We start from the raw sequence: 17,643 nt of genomic DNA, 5'->3' as shown, positions 1-17,643 counted from the left end.
GTTGATGGTGGAATTGCCTACACTCTGTGATGGATCATCAGTCTATGTATTAGTTTTGGTGCTGAACCATTTGACATGACCACTTAAAATGAAAAAGAGCACTGTAAGGAGTAATGTTTTTAAGTATCCCCTAAAACTCTAGCAGCAAAGGTTTGTTATCAACAATTCAAACTCACTTGTGACTTTGGAAACCATGAACGCATTCGAAGGCTTGCTTTTCCTGAAAAACAAGCAAACAAAGACAGACATTTATTAAAAACATAAGCATACCAGAATTACTTGATCACTGTGTCTACATTTGAGTAAAAAGATGACTGAACATCTGCTTATATTTAAAGCAAATACAAAAGCTTTTTCGTGAAGGTAGTACCTAAATGACTCCACGCCATTCCGGGTAGACTTCACAAACGCCGGTGTCCTCCCTTTCCTCGTGATATCAACCAGCCCTCCTTTATTATCCAAGATGCCATAATGAATTGCAGCACGACAGATGCTTGATGACTGACAAGAGCATAAACGCAAACAGTATGTGAATTAATCTCATTCACAGAGAAACGCTGACCAACCGCTGTGCAAAAAAGATGAAGAAGAAATGAAACCACCACCAAAGTGCCAAATGGAAAATAAGCTGAGTACAGCCCTTTGGAATCTGGTCATTAAATCTTACTCTCCCAACACAGCCTTATTCTTTTTTTATTATTACTATTATTTTAAGCACTGCCTGGTTGAATGGCAAGCTGTTTTTGAATAACAAAACCTGACATTTAGATACAATTTAGAAGAAAAGCAGCATTGGAAATAAGTGACCAGTATGAAATATTTCCATCTCTCAAGAAAATATTCAAACCCAAAATATTTATGCTGAAACCACTTGGATGAGGTGGCTGTCTGCAATCACAGAAGTTTCAGGGCAAAGATGTATCATGGGCGATGCAGTCATGCACCAACAGCGAGAATGGGGAAAGCAAACATGCTTTTACACAAACCCCCTTTTATCTTCACCCCAAAAGTAGTTTTGATGGGAAAACAGTGCCATGCTTTATTTATAAATTATCCTGCTAATTCAAGATCCAAGAAATCTGCCCAAAATATTATTTAGTTACAACATTTAGTGGTGTTTTTCGTATAAAGTTTCTGTTCAGCATGACAGCTGCCCACACTAAAGAAGAGATCTTTGTAAGAGCTGTCTATTGATCCCCATCCCTCACTTTTCATGGGTTTCATTGCAAATTAAGGGCACAAAATCACGTCTGGAATCACTTTGCCTTTCCAGAATGCTCTTTTTTTCATTGCTAAGATGAGGAAAACACAGATAATCTTTATTAGCACCATTTTACAGCACAATTGGAGAATACGAAAAGCCAAATTATACTAGAATTGTTGGCATTTCCCATTTCTGTTATTACCACTAACTCCTCACAAATTACATCTATGAGCTATTATAAGGTACTTACACTTTCATAATAAAATGTTCCAAAGATCTTTCCCTTACTGTACAAGCAGCCAGCTGGGCACAAATACCTAGTAAAGATATATATCTTTGAGGGTGGCAAAAAAACAATTCAAGAAAAACAGACTTTGACTCTATTTTATTTAATAGTCATTCCATTCATTTCACGTAACTCTTCCATTTAAAAACAAGATTGCAAAATAGCTACTTTTTAAAACAGTTTCTCCACCCTCCTTAAAATCCTGACCAATATTTAGATTCTGTGGATTTGGGTTTTCTCCAAGTGATAAACTGTCCTGTTCTTTGCAGAAACCTTAACCAGAAGTTCTTGACTGGCTGGGAGGGGACAAGCCATGAATTATGGGTCTGGCTTGGACAGCGGTGGAATGCATGAAAAAGGCTCAAAAAGAGACACTGCCAAAATTCATTAAATGATTTTGGATACCTGAAACTGTGGGTCATCGTGGCTGAGTAAAAAACTGAGTCACCTTATGGCTAGGCTTGGCTGAAGGCTGTATTTTTTAAGAGATCTACCTAGATAGTCATAAAAATATTACGTATCCTATGTTTGCAAAAAAGCTGGGCAATTTTTAAGCCACTTTTTCCTGTATCACTCCAAGATGTATCAATAAAACCCTACCTGTTACATGTTGAGCCTCTGCATTTGTCTCTCATCTTGGTCTCACATGTTATGACTTGTGCTGAGGAGAAAACACAAAGTACATAAGTAATTTAGAAAGCAAAGAAGCTGCTCTCAAGCTACGGAGACGAGCAACCACCACGAATCTTCCCTGGAGGTCTTTGATGCAGCACAGTAAAACCTTAGCATGGAACAACCCAGCCTGGAGCATTTCGTGCCTCTTTAGGCCTTCACCTGAGACAGGTGACTTTGGAAATATTAACAAGGAAGAAACACCTGACAGCTGAAGGCTTTGATTTACAGCCTGAGGTCTGCAAGCCAGAGCTCTCATACTCTCTGTTTAATTACAGACTCCTGAGATGCCGGAAGATAGACTTGAAAAGGATGCATTGGCTTGCCTCACCTTGTTTTTACAATAAGCCTGTTTTAATTAACAGCAGGTATAAAACAAGTGAGGAAGTACTACCAGATAACTTCAGAAATCTTCCCAAGTAAGAAATAAAAGGGGAACAAAACAAAAAAAAACAGAAAAGCTGCAATGGGTGTAGCTGTAGTAGTGAAGTACTGTAAATGGGAAATAAAACCAGTATGTCCTAAATTGATTACGGATGGGAGAACCTTTGCTTCATTGATATCTCCTCAAGATGGCTTAACAGAACAAATAACTATTGCAGATTATATGCAGAAGGCACAAGTAGCTCTTGAAAGCTTTGCCTCCTGTTTCTGGAAGGCTTCTGCTACAATGAAGACTGAATTTTCACATAGAACTCCTTCCCCTCCCCTCAAACATCCTCTTATTTAATTTTCCCTGCTCATTGAATCATAGAATCACAGAATGGTTTGGGTTGGAAAAGACCTTAAGATCATCCAGTTCCAACCCCCCTGCCATGGGCAGGGACACTTCACACTAGACCATGTTGCCCAAAGTCCGCATGACTTTCTACACCTCTACTCATAGAGGTATGTCAGAGCTGATGAAAAGAGAGGCTGTCTTACTCATGTAGGACTCTGGGATGACCTTCTTGGGCTTGGTAGGTTTGTTGACCTTGCTTTCCGGAAGGTTGAACCGCACCGGCTTCTGCTCCGCAACCTGGGAAATCTCCACTTCATTTGTCTCATCCGTCTCGGTGATGATGGGATTCTCATAACGGTAATCTGGTGAGAAGAGGGGATTAAAATAAGAGTTACAGCATGTTCACATTGATGGGGAAGTCTGACATGTCCCTGTTTTGAGGGAGGCGATTTAGTTTAACAACGATCTGCTTTTAAACAATTGGAAGCTCAAAAACGCCAGTTAAATGCAGCACGGGGCTATTGACAGGGCAAGTGCAGCACTTGGAGCGGAGATTGCTCCTCTGTGCATGAAGCAGCATTTATAGCATCTTACAGTGAGGGTTTGAAATGATCTCCACTAACTAGTAAAGAAAGTGCTGCTGTTTCTTCTGCTTCACAGACAGCTCCTTCTGTCTGGAGGGAAACACAGGTTTGCTGATGGGTGCATGGAAAAAGAGGCTCTACTATTTGGGAAGGTGGCTGAAGCTTTTTATCCTCCCATCAGGGTTTGCTTCTCCAAAGCACCCCATGAGCATGGATTCAGATGATCCTCAAGTAAAGCATGGGTCCTGTCACAGCGTGATCCCAGCTTTAGTGCCTGCAGCGGATTTATCCCTCACTTTACCAGAGAACAAGCCCCTGCTGTTGCAGCCAGGCAGAGGGATTTGGGAAACAGTGCCAGCAATACTCATCCTGCTGGGCCAGTCCTACCCAAAACCATGCACCATTCACAGCAATGGGGAGGAACAATGCAAATGGTGGGGATGATGGACGATGGCTCCAAGAGGGCTTTCTCCCTCTTGCTGTACCACCAGGGCACCCTGTCCCCCCTCCCCGCTGCACCCTGGGGTCCTCCCTCCAAACCCCAAAGGCTAAAAATGAAGGTAATTTGGCAGAAAAATAAGGCTTTGCTTTGGGCAGGTCTATGGAGGGCCTGCCTCCTTCCCAGAGCCCAGCTGTCTGTGAAGCAAAAGACACGGGAAAAGAAAATGCCCCTCAGTGCATGACCCCAGGAAATCCTGCCTGTTGTGGGGATAGCACTGCTTCACTGGAGGCTTCAGGGTTAATATTTTTCTCTCTATTGACCTCTATTCCGAGAAAACTCCACAGGTCAGGAAAAACCGTCCACGATCCCGTCCTCTCCTCCAAGAGACAGGAATTGCTGTATTCATTTTACAGCCATGAAAACCAAGGTGGGGAGAGAGGGAAAACGCTCTGTCCCTGGCCCCCGAAGGAGCAGGGGAGGCAGCCAAGCTCTGCCCACCCACATCGCCTCTGGTAAGCGCTGGAGAACATTCCCTTCCCAAACAAACCCCGCGAGGACGGGATCGCTCCTACCCGCAGCCTGCCAGCACTCAAAATCCCGCCTGAGCTCTCGAGCCAAACCTATGTAAGCTCAGAGCAGCTTCCCCCTCATCCAAGCCCTCGCTCTCATTTTCATAGGACAAACGCACTGATTCCCAGCTCCAGATCTTGAGCAGTTCAGGGGTTTGGTTTCAGCAGCACCACGTGTCGTGATGTTGAAATATTAAGGATGGCTAATTAAAAGGTGCACAACGCTATGGCTGCTTCTAATTAAGAGTTTCCAGACCTAAGTTTGCTCCAGCCTTTTCCGCCAAGCTCCCCAGCACATACCTTTGTAGCAGAGGTTGTTCTGGCAGCCTCCTCCATAGCTCGGTGGGCACTCAGAGCAGGGGCGGCCAGTCTTGTATGGGGCTTCTCCAATCCAGTTCCCCCTGGAAGTACAGGAGCAATGCATTCCCATCAGACACCTAAATACCCAGCCAAGCCCCTGAGCCTGCCTGGCACTAAAGGAGTGGATAAAATGGGTGTTTCTTCTGTGCTCATCCTTGGACAGGGGGCTGTAAATGGGGAAAGACAGCTTGTCCCCATTCTTCCCATCCTGCATTGCCTGTTGTTCTCCAGCAATAACTCAGCGGCTGTCTCCCTGCTGCCTCCCATCGGCCTGACACTTGTCTTCTGCTCATCAGAACCACAAACTTCACACCATTTTCTGCAACACCCCCAGGCAGCTTCATGGTACAGGCTGGAGTACAGCTCTTACCATTTAAAAGCTGCTCTATTATCCATCCGGAACCATTTCCAAGCAGAAAATGACCAAATATACATGGACGCTCACACCAGATCATCTGGGAAGCAGAGAACCACTTTGCACTCCTTCCTCACCCAACCCGGACATCCTTAAGTCTCCAGTTTTCCCTCTGAGAGTGCAGTAACACCATCCTGGCCCAGAGCAGCTAAGCAAAGACTGAACAACCAGCCCTTGTAAGAAAAGCGTTCCTCCTCATTTCACCCCCAGGATGACATTTTTAGGGTTACTTAAATAAATTGCATGCAATATCACTTTTACATTAAACTCCAGTATAAACGCTGTGATCTTATGTAAACAGAGGTATATCAATGGGTTACTGCATCTTCCTCAAGAAACTACCCAGAAACAAAAGCACTTTTTTAGTGCTCTGTACAGCAGACTTTAGGGGCTGAGAAGGTTGAAGGAGCCGGAGTTCAGCCCATGGCTATGAACCCTTGGGTTATTGCTCTTTCAGCTGTCTCCACCTATAAGGCTAGATGAGGACAACGCTCACCAATGCCAGAGAGAAAAGATTAAGCAGAAGCTGAGGAAATAGAGTATTTTTCCATCCAGCATCCCCAAACGGATGATGTGCAAATAGCCCAGCCTGCTGCAGGAGTTCCGTGGGAGATGGCATGATCCCTTATGAAATACAGGTTATTAAATCCCACCAAACCAGAAGAATAATGTGCTTGGTATCTGACATGGGGAGAGGGGCTTAGGCAACCCATGCAGATAGCTCTGCCTGGATCACACTATGAGCTGCCATCTCTATGCCCACACACCTTTTTTCTCTGCATTATTCTGATCTCCAGAAGTCAGATGCTCTCCAAGCCACTCCACTTGTATATGGTGATCTCCTACTTTTTAAGTTGCCAAGGACTTGGAATGGGAATGTTTCTTCTGTTAGCCATTAAAGCAGAAAATATTGATTGCCATTGCCAGGTAGGACACTTCTGGACACAGTAGTCAGGAACTGTGATTTTCATTTTGAAGTCAAACCAATCCATCAAGCTTGCTAAATCCTGACTGATGCAGTTATTTCACCTTTTTTCCTTTTTTTTCTTTTTTTTTCCCTTCTTCTAAGCCACAGGGAGCTCATCCAGGTTTGGGATTTAACTCATTGCAGCTCCTTGCAACGGGCCCCAGCTTCCACCAGTGACTACTGCAGGGCTGCCTTTGCATGAAGCAGTGGCATGTTTAAACCAGGAGCTGTTGCATGGGGAGGTGGAAAAATGTGTTATGATACAGCAGCCTACCTGGCCGGGCCCAGAAGCTGCTGCTGGAGCAATGTTAATCACCACCCCATCCCCTCCCAGCCTCCAGCAGCAAAGAGAGCAAGCCTCTCTTGGCAGTGCACACCAGTTCCATCCTGGCCATCTCCTTCACCTCCTTCCCATGGCAGGAACATCAAAGCTCCAGCCTGGCCCCAGCCCCTCATTTAGTTTTCCAGGCAATGCTCGGAAGTCTTGAACCAGCTCTGTGCTGCAGTCTAAAGAGAAAATTTAAAGCCACAACCACCAGTCTAGACTGCCTCAAATCTCTTCCACAGACCCTGGGCTAGTTAAGCAACCTGCCAGTTTTAGGAAAGCTGGAGAGAGCCCAGCTCATCTGCCTTACTTTGGTGAGTAGTTGCAGACCAGGTAGACAGCATTCTCCCATATTTCTCCCCAGACATTCATCTGCTTGCAGACATTCACAGCACAGCCAATCTTGTTCGTCGTGGCCCAGACTATCTGCAAGTGTAACGCAGTTATGGGAGATAAGCAAACTATCCCACTGTGGACACACGTTGCAGTGACAGCAGGGACACGGGGGGATGTAGAAAGTAGAGGTACAAAAGCCATTTGTCTCCTTTACCTGGGTGTAATGCGTGCACATAGCACCAGTACATTTGTCTGGGCACCATGGATTGCACTCGTGAGGATACGGGTATGTGTAATCTTTAACTTCATCATACCAAGACTGGACATGGAAAGCTGGAGAACGGTACCTGAAGGAGCAAATGCAGTATAAATCATAAAGTTCTGGTTGAAGTTTTCAAATGACAGCCATATTGTAAGCCCAGATTTCTTTTTTATACAATTACCTAATTTTTATATTAAAGTTAAGGCAAGTTCCCTTCATTGAGAAGGTGCTTAAAGAACCCAGTCTAATGAACAGGAAAAAAAAAATCTCATTGAAAAACATTAAAACTGTTTTGTTTTTTTTTTCCCCTCAGATTCACAGCCTGGCCTGACTTTCTGTATTATTTATAGGTTTGACATGCTCTTCAAGTGACCTGAAATGTCCTCCTCACTCTTCCACACAACTACAAAAACCTTCTAGTTTGGCGGAAAGTTGTATTTTGAGAGTAAACACAAGTAAAGGTTTGCCAAACATCTTAAACCAAAAGTCAGCGTGTACCTATTTTACTACTGGGCAATTTGCTAAATCTGGAAGTAGGCTGGCAGTTAATACTGAAAGACCTCTGAAACCGAGTGGGCTTCTCACACTCGCATCACTCCGAGCGGTGGTGCACTATAGAAATATCCCACCTTTTATTGCATCAATTTCCCTCTACACTAAGCCCCAGCATAAACTGCATGTGCTTTGTGCAAACTACACGCTAGATATTACAGCCTCCAGCAGCACTGATGCTACTTGTGCTGTTTGGGGTAACACAAACGGTGTTAAAACTACCTATAGAAACTCATATGTGTTTTGTGTACACAGTGAGCAGAGTGATCTGCAGAGTCTGTATCAAAGCAGAGCAGTGCTTCAAACCCACGACTTTTTATTGCTTTCAACAGCTCACATGGAGCAAGCAGCCAGAAATACGAATGATATCATTACCAACTGGAGCTTGCTCTTTCAGCCAACTCTTCATTAAAAATCATTCATTAGAAGTATTTCAAAAACATTCATCTCATGATGTCATTAAGTGAATACTTTCCGAATCCTATTTTACAGGAGAGGAAATTGAGGCAATCAAGTTATGGCCCGTTCCTGAAAAAAATTAGATAAATCTGATTTCTTTTTCCTCTCAGTTGACTGCAAAGGGAGCAAGATTGGATCTATCTCCATCAGTAACCCATGGCCATCTTGAACACTTGTAGGAGAGCCAAGGACAGCACGATCTTTGACTCCGTTTCAATGGATTAACCACTCTACTTTCCAATCGTTACTTTATTCAGCCAACAAAAACAGGCCCGATTTTTGTATCAGGCTAATTTCACACCAGCAAATTTCCATTGCTTTCAACCAAGTTCCACCTGATTTACAGCAAACATAACTGCATTTCCACCCATCAGGGCTGCTGAGCACGTACAAAAATATTTGCTGTACAAAGTAGGATTAACCTATAGCAAGCTTAACTATAGGGGATTCACAATAACCAAATGTCACCATGAGCTGGAGAGCCAAATCCATTTGGAAGCCATAACATCAGCTTTCCTAGCTAGGTTAATAATTCCAGGTTAAAAACCTTCCCCTGGAATTAAAAAAAAAAAAACAACAAAACAAAAAAAACCTGCAAAGTGTTTTCAGTAAAGAGAAATCAGGAGCTGGATAAATATGGGAAATAAAATAAGAAATTATTAAGCTGAGTGCAGACATCATTCCTAAGAAGCTTCAGCTTTGAGCAGGTTTTCTGCATGGTGCCAAGGCCCCCCTCCATCCTGACTACTGAAACAGCAGGTATAGGATCAAGGGTTATGACTTATGTAGCTGTTCTTGAGGAGTAAGATTCACTTTAAGCACATTACAGCTGTATTCCCAGGGATAAATGGAGTAACCCACATCAATGTTGTTTTGCTGATGCTGGCTGCAGATATTATCTGTATAACCATTTCTCCAAAGCAATAGCAATTAGTGATCCCCAGCTTTTCTTCCATCTCCCTGGTGCTCTAATAAGCACCAACAAGGCAAAAGTTTCCCAACTTAGTTAAAGGAGGATCCATAAGTTGCTCTTTGCAGTTAGCTTGTAGCACCCCAACTCTTACCTGCCCCAGTGAACTGCCAAGTTCTGTCCAATTGACCTGATGAGGGCACTGGGCCCATGGTCCCAGATGCACTGCTGAGCCCAAGCTTGGGCTGATCTTTCCAGTTCATCATCCCAAGTCTTCAGGGTGCGGGGAGAGAAAAGAACAGGTCAATTCATCATCTCAAGTTTCTTAGATCAAGAGACTCAACAAACAGCAGTTGGAGGAGAAAGACTAGATTACAGCTCACCCCAGGTGTCTGGCATGTCCTTATGAGGCTGACACAGTTCAGTGATGTGCCCTAACCTAAAAGCAAGTTTCTCAAGATGCCATGGAAATGCAGGGCACTAAAAGGTCTATTATTTTTCCTGCTTGTTGCTGTGCTTCTTAGTACTTGCTTTGCATAGATCAGCAGATAACACACCTGGAAGAACCCATCTAGACTATCCATGCTAAAACACAAGATATTATTGACAGGTGTTTTTCTAATCTCCTTAAAATAATCCCAAAACAAACCATCAAGGATGGAGACCCCAGGACTCCCTCATGAGACCTATTTCTGAGATCTGTAGGAATTCTAACATGCAGTCAGTGCTATGATGGAGTTCTGCACCATTTTCCATCCATTGTCCTTACAATTAGGACATTTCCAGGCTTTGCCATCAAGGGGAACTCCAACAGTGGATGTGCTCCTGCCCTCCTCTACCAACACAGCTGGAGATTTTTGACCCAACCTCTTAGTCAAGGGGTGTCCCACTCGACCTCTCCTTCCAAAATAACTACTGAGTCCACCGACGGATCGAGTCAATTCTAACAGAGGTGGCAAAGTCCCAGAGCTGTTAAGCGAACATCACCCTCACTGACACAGGCATCAGGTCAGCAGTGATGGATCCTGTTTATGTTCCCACTGAGGGAAGGACATAGCTATTAGAAGAGTCCTCCCTGAGTATCACTTAGCTGTAAGCCAAATAAGAGCTCGAACACAATACAAAGGCAAACAGGAAAGCAGGCTTCGCTGGTTCCACTGCCCAGGAGTATATTTGTTTTAAAGGCCAGACTTGTTGGATCCAGTAGACAGTGCCCTAGATTCATTGTGTAATTACTGACAGCTGGTCTATTCAGAACAATCCTTAGAGGACAATTTGTCGGGATTAAAATATTACTGCACATTCCTACAAATAAAACCAAAAAAGAAGGTCTTGTAACGTGCCTCCATCCCACTCATGTGCCAGCACAAGATTATGTACTTGTTGGACTTTTACCATCACAACCAGCTGGACTTTCTAAGTCCCATCGTCTCCAGAAGAAAAGCAACTTCTGAGCTCAAACATATCAAAGGACCTGTCAGAGCTCATTTGGAGGACTGGAGGGCATTTAAGCTCTCAAACACATTAAAAGAACATCAAGAGCTCATTCTGAGTAAGCATCTGAACACAGTCTCAGGCAGTTATAACTGGGATGGGGAGGGACTGCACGTCTCTGGCTAAGATGACAGGAAAACGCAGTGTCTCCTGGAACTTGGTGTGTCTACACTATCTTCATGAGGCAAACATGAGCTCATGTAACTGAACTAACAGCCCAGACCTCTGAGAACAGCTTATCATTAAGCACGTTTGGCAACCCAGATTCCAACAACATCCCAGGGCTTCTCTGAGCTCATCAGCTTGGCTTTGAGCTGACCAGTGACCAAGCAAATCCATGTCAGTCCGAAAAACCCTGTGCGGACACACCTCTGACAGTGGAAATAAAACCATTTTCCGTCTCAGCCCTCCTGCTCCTTGAACGTGCATGGGATCTGACCCACCACACACACGTTTCCAAACCTCTCTTCAAGCAGACTGTTGCAATTGTGCCTAGACACACAGCTTTTGTGGTCTCCCACTTTCTGCGCTAGGCAATGACCAGCCACAATCTGCCTTCCCATCCAACACATAAGCCACAGAAACTCTCCCAAGATGTTATGTGCTGCTAGTACTCGAGACTCCCTAGCAGAGCGTTGTTCCCTGAAGCCTCAAAAGTGGAGGTATTTCAAATCTCCTAATTTAATGCAGAGATGATGTTATCAATAGGCGATTAAATGGAAATTGATGCGAACATGTCCTAAGTTTTCCTTTGATGCCTATGGGTAAAATAAATGGACTCGGACAAAAGATACTCCACAGGTAATTGGAAACGAGCTACATCTTTGAATGGCTTTGTGCTTGATGTGTACAGAAGCTCATTTCTGCAGGCATCAGATTACAAAGACATCCCATTTAAATCAGAACAGTTATTTGCCTCTTGGTTCTCAGATGTGAATGCGGTCAGGAGGCTGGAATTATTTCAGAGCAATAAACATATGAAACAACAAAAAGGAGAGATTTCAGACTTTCCCAGCTATGCTTTCAAGAACACTTTATGCCAGTATTCAAAGCAGTGTCTAGGAAAACTAGTGAAGCCAGAGGGCCAGTGCACACCTATGCTCGGTTTTCTTCTCAAGCAGAGATTGAAAAGCCTTTGTGTATGTGTGATTCAAAGTGATTTAGCACACTGACTCTCTTTTTTTACTCCATTTGTAATGGCCTTTCGAAGCACAGCATACACTGTACATGTAAAATACACGTGTGGCATACACACGCTATACTACAATTTGTAGGTTCAGATTAAATAAGAGTATATCCCACAAGGAGTCTACTTACTCAGCCTAACCAGTTAGTAAATCCAGCCTCAGATACATGATTTGCAGTGATCGGGTTGCTCATTTTTATCATCACTTTAGACTTTTTGCAATACTGGCAATTGATATTTAAAAGTGGCATGAGAGTCCAGGGCTCACATGTACTGGCAGAAGCTTGGACATGCTTCGCTAACCCACACAGAAATACTATCCCATCCTGACAGGGAAAGCCACCACCCTACACTTTAGAGGAAGGACGCATACCTTATACATGAAAACAAACTATTTTCCTTCCAGCAATCTGTAACGAGAACAATTTTGTTTTATCCAGATGTCCTTGGGGCCTCTGCAAGATTTCTGCCTTTCATCACTGCTGAAAGCCATCTGGCTAAGCCATCTTAAAAGGTCAAGATGTCTTAGGAACTATTATGTTCTTTTTACTCCATGCTCATTAACAAGGAGTTTGTTTTGGTCCTGGCACTGATACACTGCTGGGACTGCTGTTATAAAGTACAGTACACTGCGGAAATGTCGATCAGAAAGCTGTTAGAGGGGTTAAGGTAATTCTCTATTTGATCAATTTCATCAGCAAGATGCGCACTGCTCACTCATTTTCCATTAACACTGAATACCTGTGCTAGCTTTCAATTACTTTTACAATCCCAGCAGCAGAACTTTTCTTTCTTCATTTCTTCAGTCTGCTTTACCTTTACCCCATATGTTTATAATTCTTTTTATCTCCAGATAAGTCATGGAAATCACTGTTATTGCTTTCTTATTAACAGTCTCCGCCAATAAAGTTCATCCTGTAGTAGATATTTCTTGCATGGAATACATTAGCTCCCCTTGCCATTTCAGATCACTTAAATATGTCAGATATGGAGCTGGGTGAAAGGACTTTCACAAGGCAGTGTTTGGAGGTTGATAGGAAGAACAAGTTCTACCTACTTATCCACAAATTACCACTGCACGTCGCCTGTGACGCTCCTCACAGGCACCAAAGGAAAAGAGAAAAGTGTATCTGTGGTGCTAAAGACAAACCAGCCTCTTAAATGAGTCCAAATGAGAAATGTCCTATGCAGAACAAAGGATTAAAGTGAAATTCACATTCAGAATACACACAGCATTTTCAAGTAATATTGGGTAAACACGAATACATGAAAGGCTGATTATAGCCTTTCCAAGTAGCACCATCTCATACTCAGCTTCTTTCTTCACAGCATATAAGGCCCTTTCATTTACCCTCAATCGCCCATAAAAACCACTAGAAAAGCACACTGAGCAAAGGCAAATATGAAAGTGCAACCACGCTGCAAGTGTAAACAGTGGTTGGACAGTCCGCAATGGCAGCCCTCTCCGATCCTCAAAGCCAACCCAAACACATTTGGCTTTCTCATGCTTTGTGTTTACCCTCTGGAAGTTAATCCAGTCACCTCTTCTCTGGCAGTACCTTGCCTGCAGGTTTAGTGTGAGAGCTGGAAAAGAGAGAAACAAAGCACTGGTTCTTCGAAAGGCATTTGGTTTCTGACAACAGTGGGATGGAAGACCAACGGTGTGAATGCTCTTGGGGACCAACTGATGGAGGGATGTCCTTCCTCACCATTAGCTGCCCTCCCTTCTCTTTCCCTTTTTCCCTACAGTCACAAAAGGCAGGATTTTCCATTTGCAGCAGTCATTCCAGCACAGCTGGCAAACGATTTTATATCACATTTAGTGTACTTTACTTTTACCCTTTTAAACATGGTCTTAACAAATCATTAATCATTTAATCTGTCAGCAGGAGAACACAGTTGAAGTCAGACTAGTTTCGGTCATAACTATATTTGCACATTGGGAAAAGGCACACAAAATGATTTTATTTGCCTACATCATTTTCTGGCCCCACCATATTTTGATGGCGTGTCAAAAATAGCTCAAAGTAGGGTCCCTGGCATCAGGTGAAAAAAACCTATTCATCCGGATTATTGATGGTAAAGACGTATTTCATACTCACACTTTTAAGTTCTCCCTCTGAAGTGGGAGAATACACTGAGCAAACTTTTATTTCTGTTTCCTGAACTACAAAAAGCCAATAGCACTGACCCATCCACCCATGAACACCCAAAGGCTTTCCAGCTATTTCCAGTGCCTCACGCTCACTACAGATGGAGCCACATTCCTCAAGCCCTGCTTCTCTAAGGTCCTGAGCAGGTTCCCAGCAACATCATGGATGTTCAGACCACAGTGATAACCTCCTTGATCAGTGTATGAAAAAGGGAGATGCTGCCTCCAGCGTTGGGTGGCACCTGATGGCAACCCAAAGACCATCAGAAGGTTCTCTGAGCAGACTGTGGTGTCCTGAAACAGCAGTCACAACAGTCTGAAAGCTTTCACAGGGAGAATGTGGGTTAAACACTAGGGAAAATTTGATGCTTTTATGACATTAAGGTAATGGAAGAACCTGCTGAGGCAGGCTGTGGAATTGCCATCACTGGAGATGCATCCAGGGTTGAGCCAGACTCTAGTTTCTGAATAATGGAACCAGTCCTGAAACTATGCAGCGGATGGACTTGGTGACCCATTAGTGGTCCTTTCCAACCAAAACAGTCCAATGATCTAAAGCATAGTTCACTCTGGAATGAAACTGCTTTAGGAAACCTCATGAGAAAAACTTACTCCAGGGGAAATTTGCTACTAAAAAAAAATAGAAATCTACATTTTAGAGGAAATTTGCTTCTGATTTTTGTGCAAGGAAAATTAGAATAAAGCTTAAAAAGGTGTTATAATAAAGATAGATATCAGGAGCTGGACTCACCATGTATTCCATATTAGAGGCCACTGGGTACACCTGACCTCTCAGCTTATTATGGAGCATCAGTATCTCCTGTCTGTCAGAGAATAAAATGGCTCTCTTGGATCTGGAGTTAATTTCCCCCTCCTGGTATTTACTCAGAATGCTCTCCAGGTGACTTGAGTTTGGCAGGATAAAGCATTCAGCTGCCTTTGCCAGGAGCAGCACGCATCCCAGATGAAGGATCCAATGCAGGGCAGGATTCATGTCTCCTCCTCTATGAAGAAGGAGATGGTGGTAGGTTTTCTTGCAGGGTCTCCTGCAGTTCAGCACAGATCTGGATTTTGGGGAGAAACAGGCAGATTTATGCCAGAGAAACTTGGTGCGTATGACCCCCAGCAATAAAGCCACACAACCTGTCTTTTTGCTTGGAAAAGAGTAGCGCTTACAGTGTAAGCAATTACTGTTCACCCCAGTGACAGAAAGACCTGAACAACACTGTAAGTGATGGGAACTCAGTTTGTTACACCAGGCAACCCACTGATGTTGGGCTGGGAGCAAGCATTGCCCAGGCACTGCAGTGGGTGCCTTCTCCACCATAGACACCAGGAGTGCAGGTGTCAGCCAGCAGCACCAGCAGCTCTCAACAACCCCACCTCCTTCAGGTGGGAAGCATTTAAGCCTATTTGCCCGTATAGCTGTTAGAGCGGAGAATGAACACGAACCAAAGGGAAACTAAACTTCCCAGCAGGCCGGATCGCAGGGGTCAGACATCAGCAAGAGCTATTTCTGCCAATAGACTCCAGCAGAGCAGCTGCCAGACCCTGTGAAAGCGGCTGTTTATGTGAAATGTCACCGTAACATCGAGCACCAAAATCCCTGCTGGCCACTGACGCACTGGGGTGTTCTCGCTGACGCATCGCTTCACAGCGGGTGGGAACATGGCCAGCAATATGAATTATGGCAGGCTAGGAGAGAAGCCAAAGCACCCATCCAACCCCAGCCTGGAGATCCCATGCATGCTCTGTAGCTGTCAGCACTGAGAGCTTGGAGAGATGGTCCTGATTTGGTCATTGGCAGGTTTGAACGGCTTCCTTTAATCCCCTTCCCTTGCCCCATGGTGCTCCCGGCTCCACCTGCCATTTCCAAACTCCCTTCTCTCCCCACCCTGACTCCTCCATCTAATGAGCCCTGTGTGTTTTGGCTGGTTTTATTTAGATCATGATCTGTTCAGGGAAGGAAACGTGCTGCTGTATTGCTCTGCAGCACCTAATGCTCCTTAGGCGGAATCTAAGAGCCACTAAAGGAGAATCAATCTGTCTGGACAATAAGCATCCACACAGAAGGTGCAAGCACATCATCTCTCTTCTTAGCTTCCCCATCCGTGTCCTCAACACTGGGTGAGGATCTGTTTTTGACACCACTGTTACAAGACACACAAAAAGCACTCCTACATAGGAACAAACCCCAGATCAAGAGGAATTATTCCAGGAGTTTCAGCCCAGTGACAGGGGATTTAGACTCATGGAGACTGGATGAGCTGGAAACCATGCAAGGCAGGGAAACAGCCTTCCAGCTCCCAGCTCAAAAGCTGCACTCAAGCATGAAGTCCCAAACCCCTGTTCCCCAGACCCAGGGTGGCAGTAGCAAACACAAGGTGCTTTACATTAAAAATGACACTGAGAACAGTAAGAACTCCTGAAAACCTGTTGGCTGTCAACATCAAGGAGATAAAGTCCCCATTTGAGCCTTCTTGTACTGTATTAAGGCAGATGAAAACCAGCTGCCCTCAGTCTCTCTCCGGGAGGAGCAGTAAAGCCTTTCCCTGGGTAGAACAATGCAGGAATGCAATTTGCTCATTTAGTTTAGGCACCGGCTTCTCATTATCTGCTGCTCTGCAGAGCAAGTCGAACACACACACACGCCTTGTCCCCAGCTCCAGGCACACCTGAAAGACGGGACGTTCGGTGGCATCGGGACAAATATTGCTTTAACCTCATCCTCTTCTCAGCCCTGCTTGTTGCCAATCTCTTCCCCCCCGCAAGCAGCTTTCTAACCCAGCTACAGAGGGACAGGGGGAGGCAACACGAGCAGTTGCTTTTGTAGGCTGTCTGACCCAAATCCAGGGAACAATTCCTACTTTGAGGCACTTCCCTAAGCGTTTAAAAATAGATGCTCTGCCACAGCCGTTCACAATGCAGCCATTTAGCGCAAGCAGTTTGAACTGCAGCCTGCCCTGTAGGTAGAGCAGGCAGGAACAGACAGCTAATACATGCTGCAGTTGTACCCCTTCATTTGGCCGGGTGCCCTTTGCTAAATAGGAGCCCGTATCCACCACCCATTTAAGGCAAACACTGAACTTACAGAAAGGGCAGCTCGAAGGAAAGTCAGCTGTAACATCTGACAGCCCAGAGGAGCTGCCCCGCTCACGGCTTCGCAATGAAGCCAACGCGTCTGGTTCCGTGAGCAAGCCAAACCCAATAATGCAACAGATGGTGCATTATTCCTCGGGATATTCTTCCCTGTATCCCGTTCGCGATACTAGCAGCCCTCTAAAATTAGGTCACTTTGGCACTACCTTCATTTCACTCAGGGAGTGCAGGTCCCTTCCTCTGCTTTGGCTCGAGGTGGGGAGTGCTGAGCATCCAAAGGAAGGATGATCAGAGAGGGCTGGGGATCAAAGAGCCAGACTAATTGGAAGCAGCAGAAAGATGCTGAAGTTTCAGAAAGCTCTCATCGATGGACATCATAGATTTCAGGTGTCCATCCATTTGCCACTCTCAATATCCTCATGCAACACAGCACTTGGACGTGTGCTAAAGTGGGGCAAGTGCCCTGCTGAGATGGGGCCGTGCCTCTGGGATTTATCAGGAAGACAGGAAATTCATTGGGGAAGGCGGAAATTATGTTGGGATTTGACATTATTCAGAGAGAATTATCAGCTGACAGTCAGCTGAGGGAGCCTCTGCTGTCGTTTCCAAGGGTGCAGGAGGAGCATTAGCACATCCCTTTAAGCACAT

At 44.6% G+C, this 17,643-nt stretch overlaps 1 protein-coding gene across 1 annotated transcript in view; it reads right to left on the bottom strand.

The window, feature by feature from the left end:
* The window catches only part of CRISPLD2 (cysteine rich secretory protein LCCL domain containing 2), a 30,766-nt gene that overhangs the window by 11,630 nt on the left and 1,493 nt on the right, over positions 1–17,643 (bottom strand). The window contains exons 2-11 of the mRNA XM_062618340.1: positions 14,648–14,960; positions 9,219–9,337; positions 7,096–7,228; positions 6,856–6,971; positions 4,779–4,879; positions 3,087–3,245; positions 2,091–2,151; positions 1,455–1,521; positions 371–501; positions 177–220 (exon numbers count right to left, since the gene is read on the bottom strand). Coding sequence (XP_062474324.1) covers positions 177–220; positions 371–501; positions 1,455–1,521; positions 2,091–2,151; positions 3,087–3,245; positions 4,779–4,879; positions 6,856–6,971; positions 7,096–7,228; positions 9,219–9,337; positions 14,648–14,890 — 1,174 coding nt within the window. The 5' untranslated portion in view covers positions 14,891–14,960. The remainder of the gene's footprint in view (positions 1–176; positions 221–370; positions 502–1,454; positions 1,522–2,090; positions 2,152–3,086; positions 3,246–4,778; positions 4,880–6,855; positions 6,972–7,095; positions 7,229–9,218; positions 9,338–14,647; positions 14,961–17,643) is intronic.

This window comes from Pezoporus occidentalis, unplaced genomic scaffold (assembly GCF_034315485.1).
Source record: "Pezoporus occidentalis ecotype Australia unplaced genomic scaffold, CSIRO_AGI_Poc_V1 ctg20, whole genome shotgun sequence".
Classification (NCBI taxonomy): domain Eukaryota; kingdom Metazoa; phylum Chordata; class Aves; order Psittaciformes; family Psittacidae; genus Pezoporus; species Pezoporus occidentalis.
The sequence above is the reverse complement of the archived record's forward strand: the minus strand, read 5'-3'. Positions and strand labels throughout refer to the sequence as shown.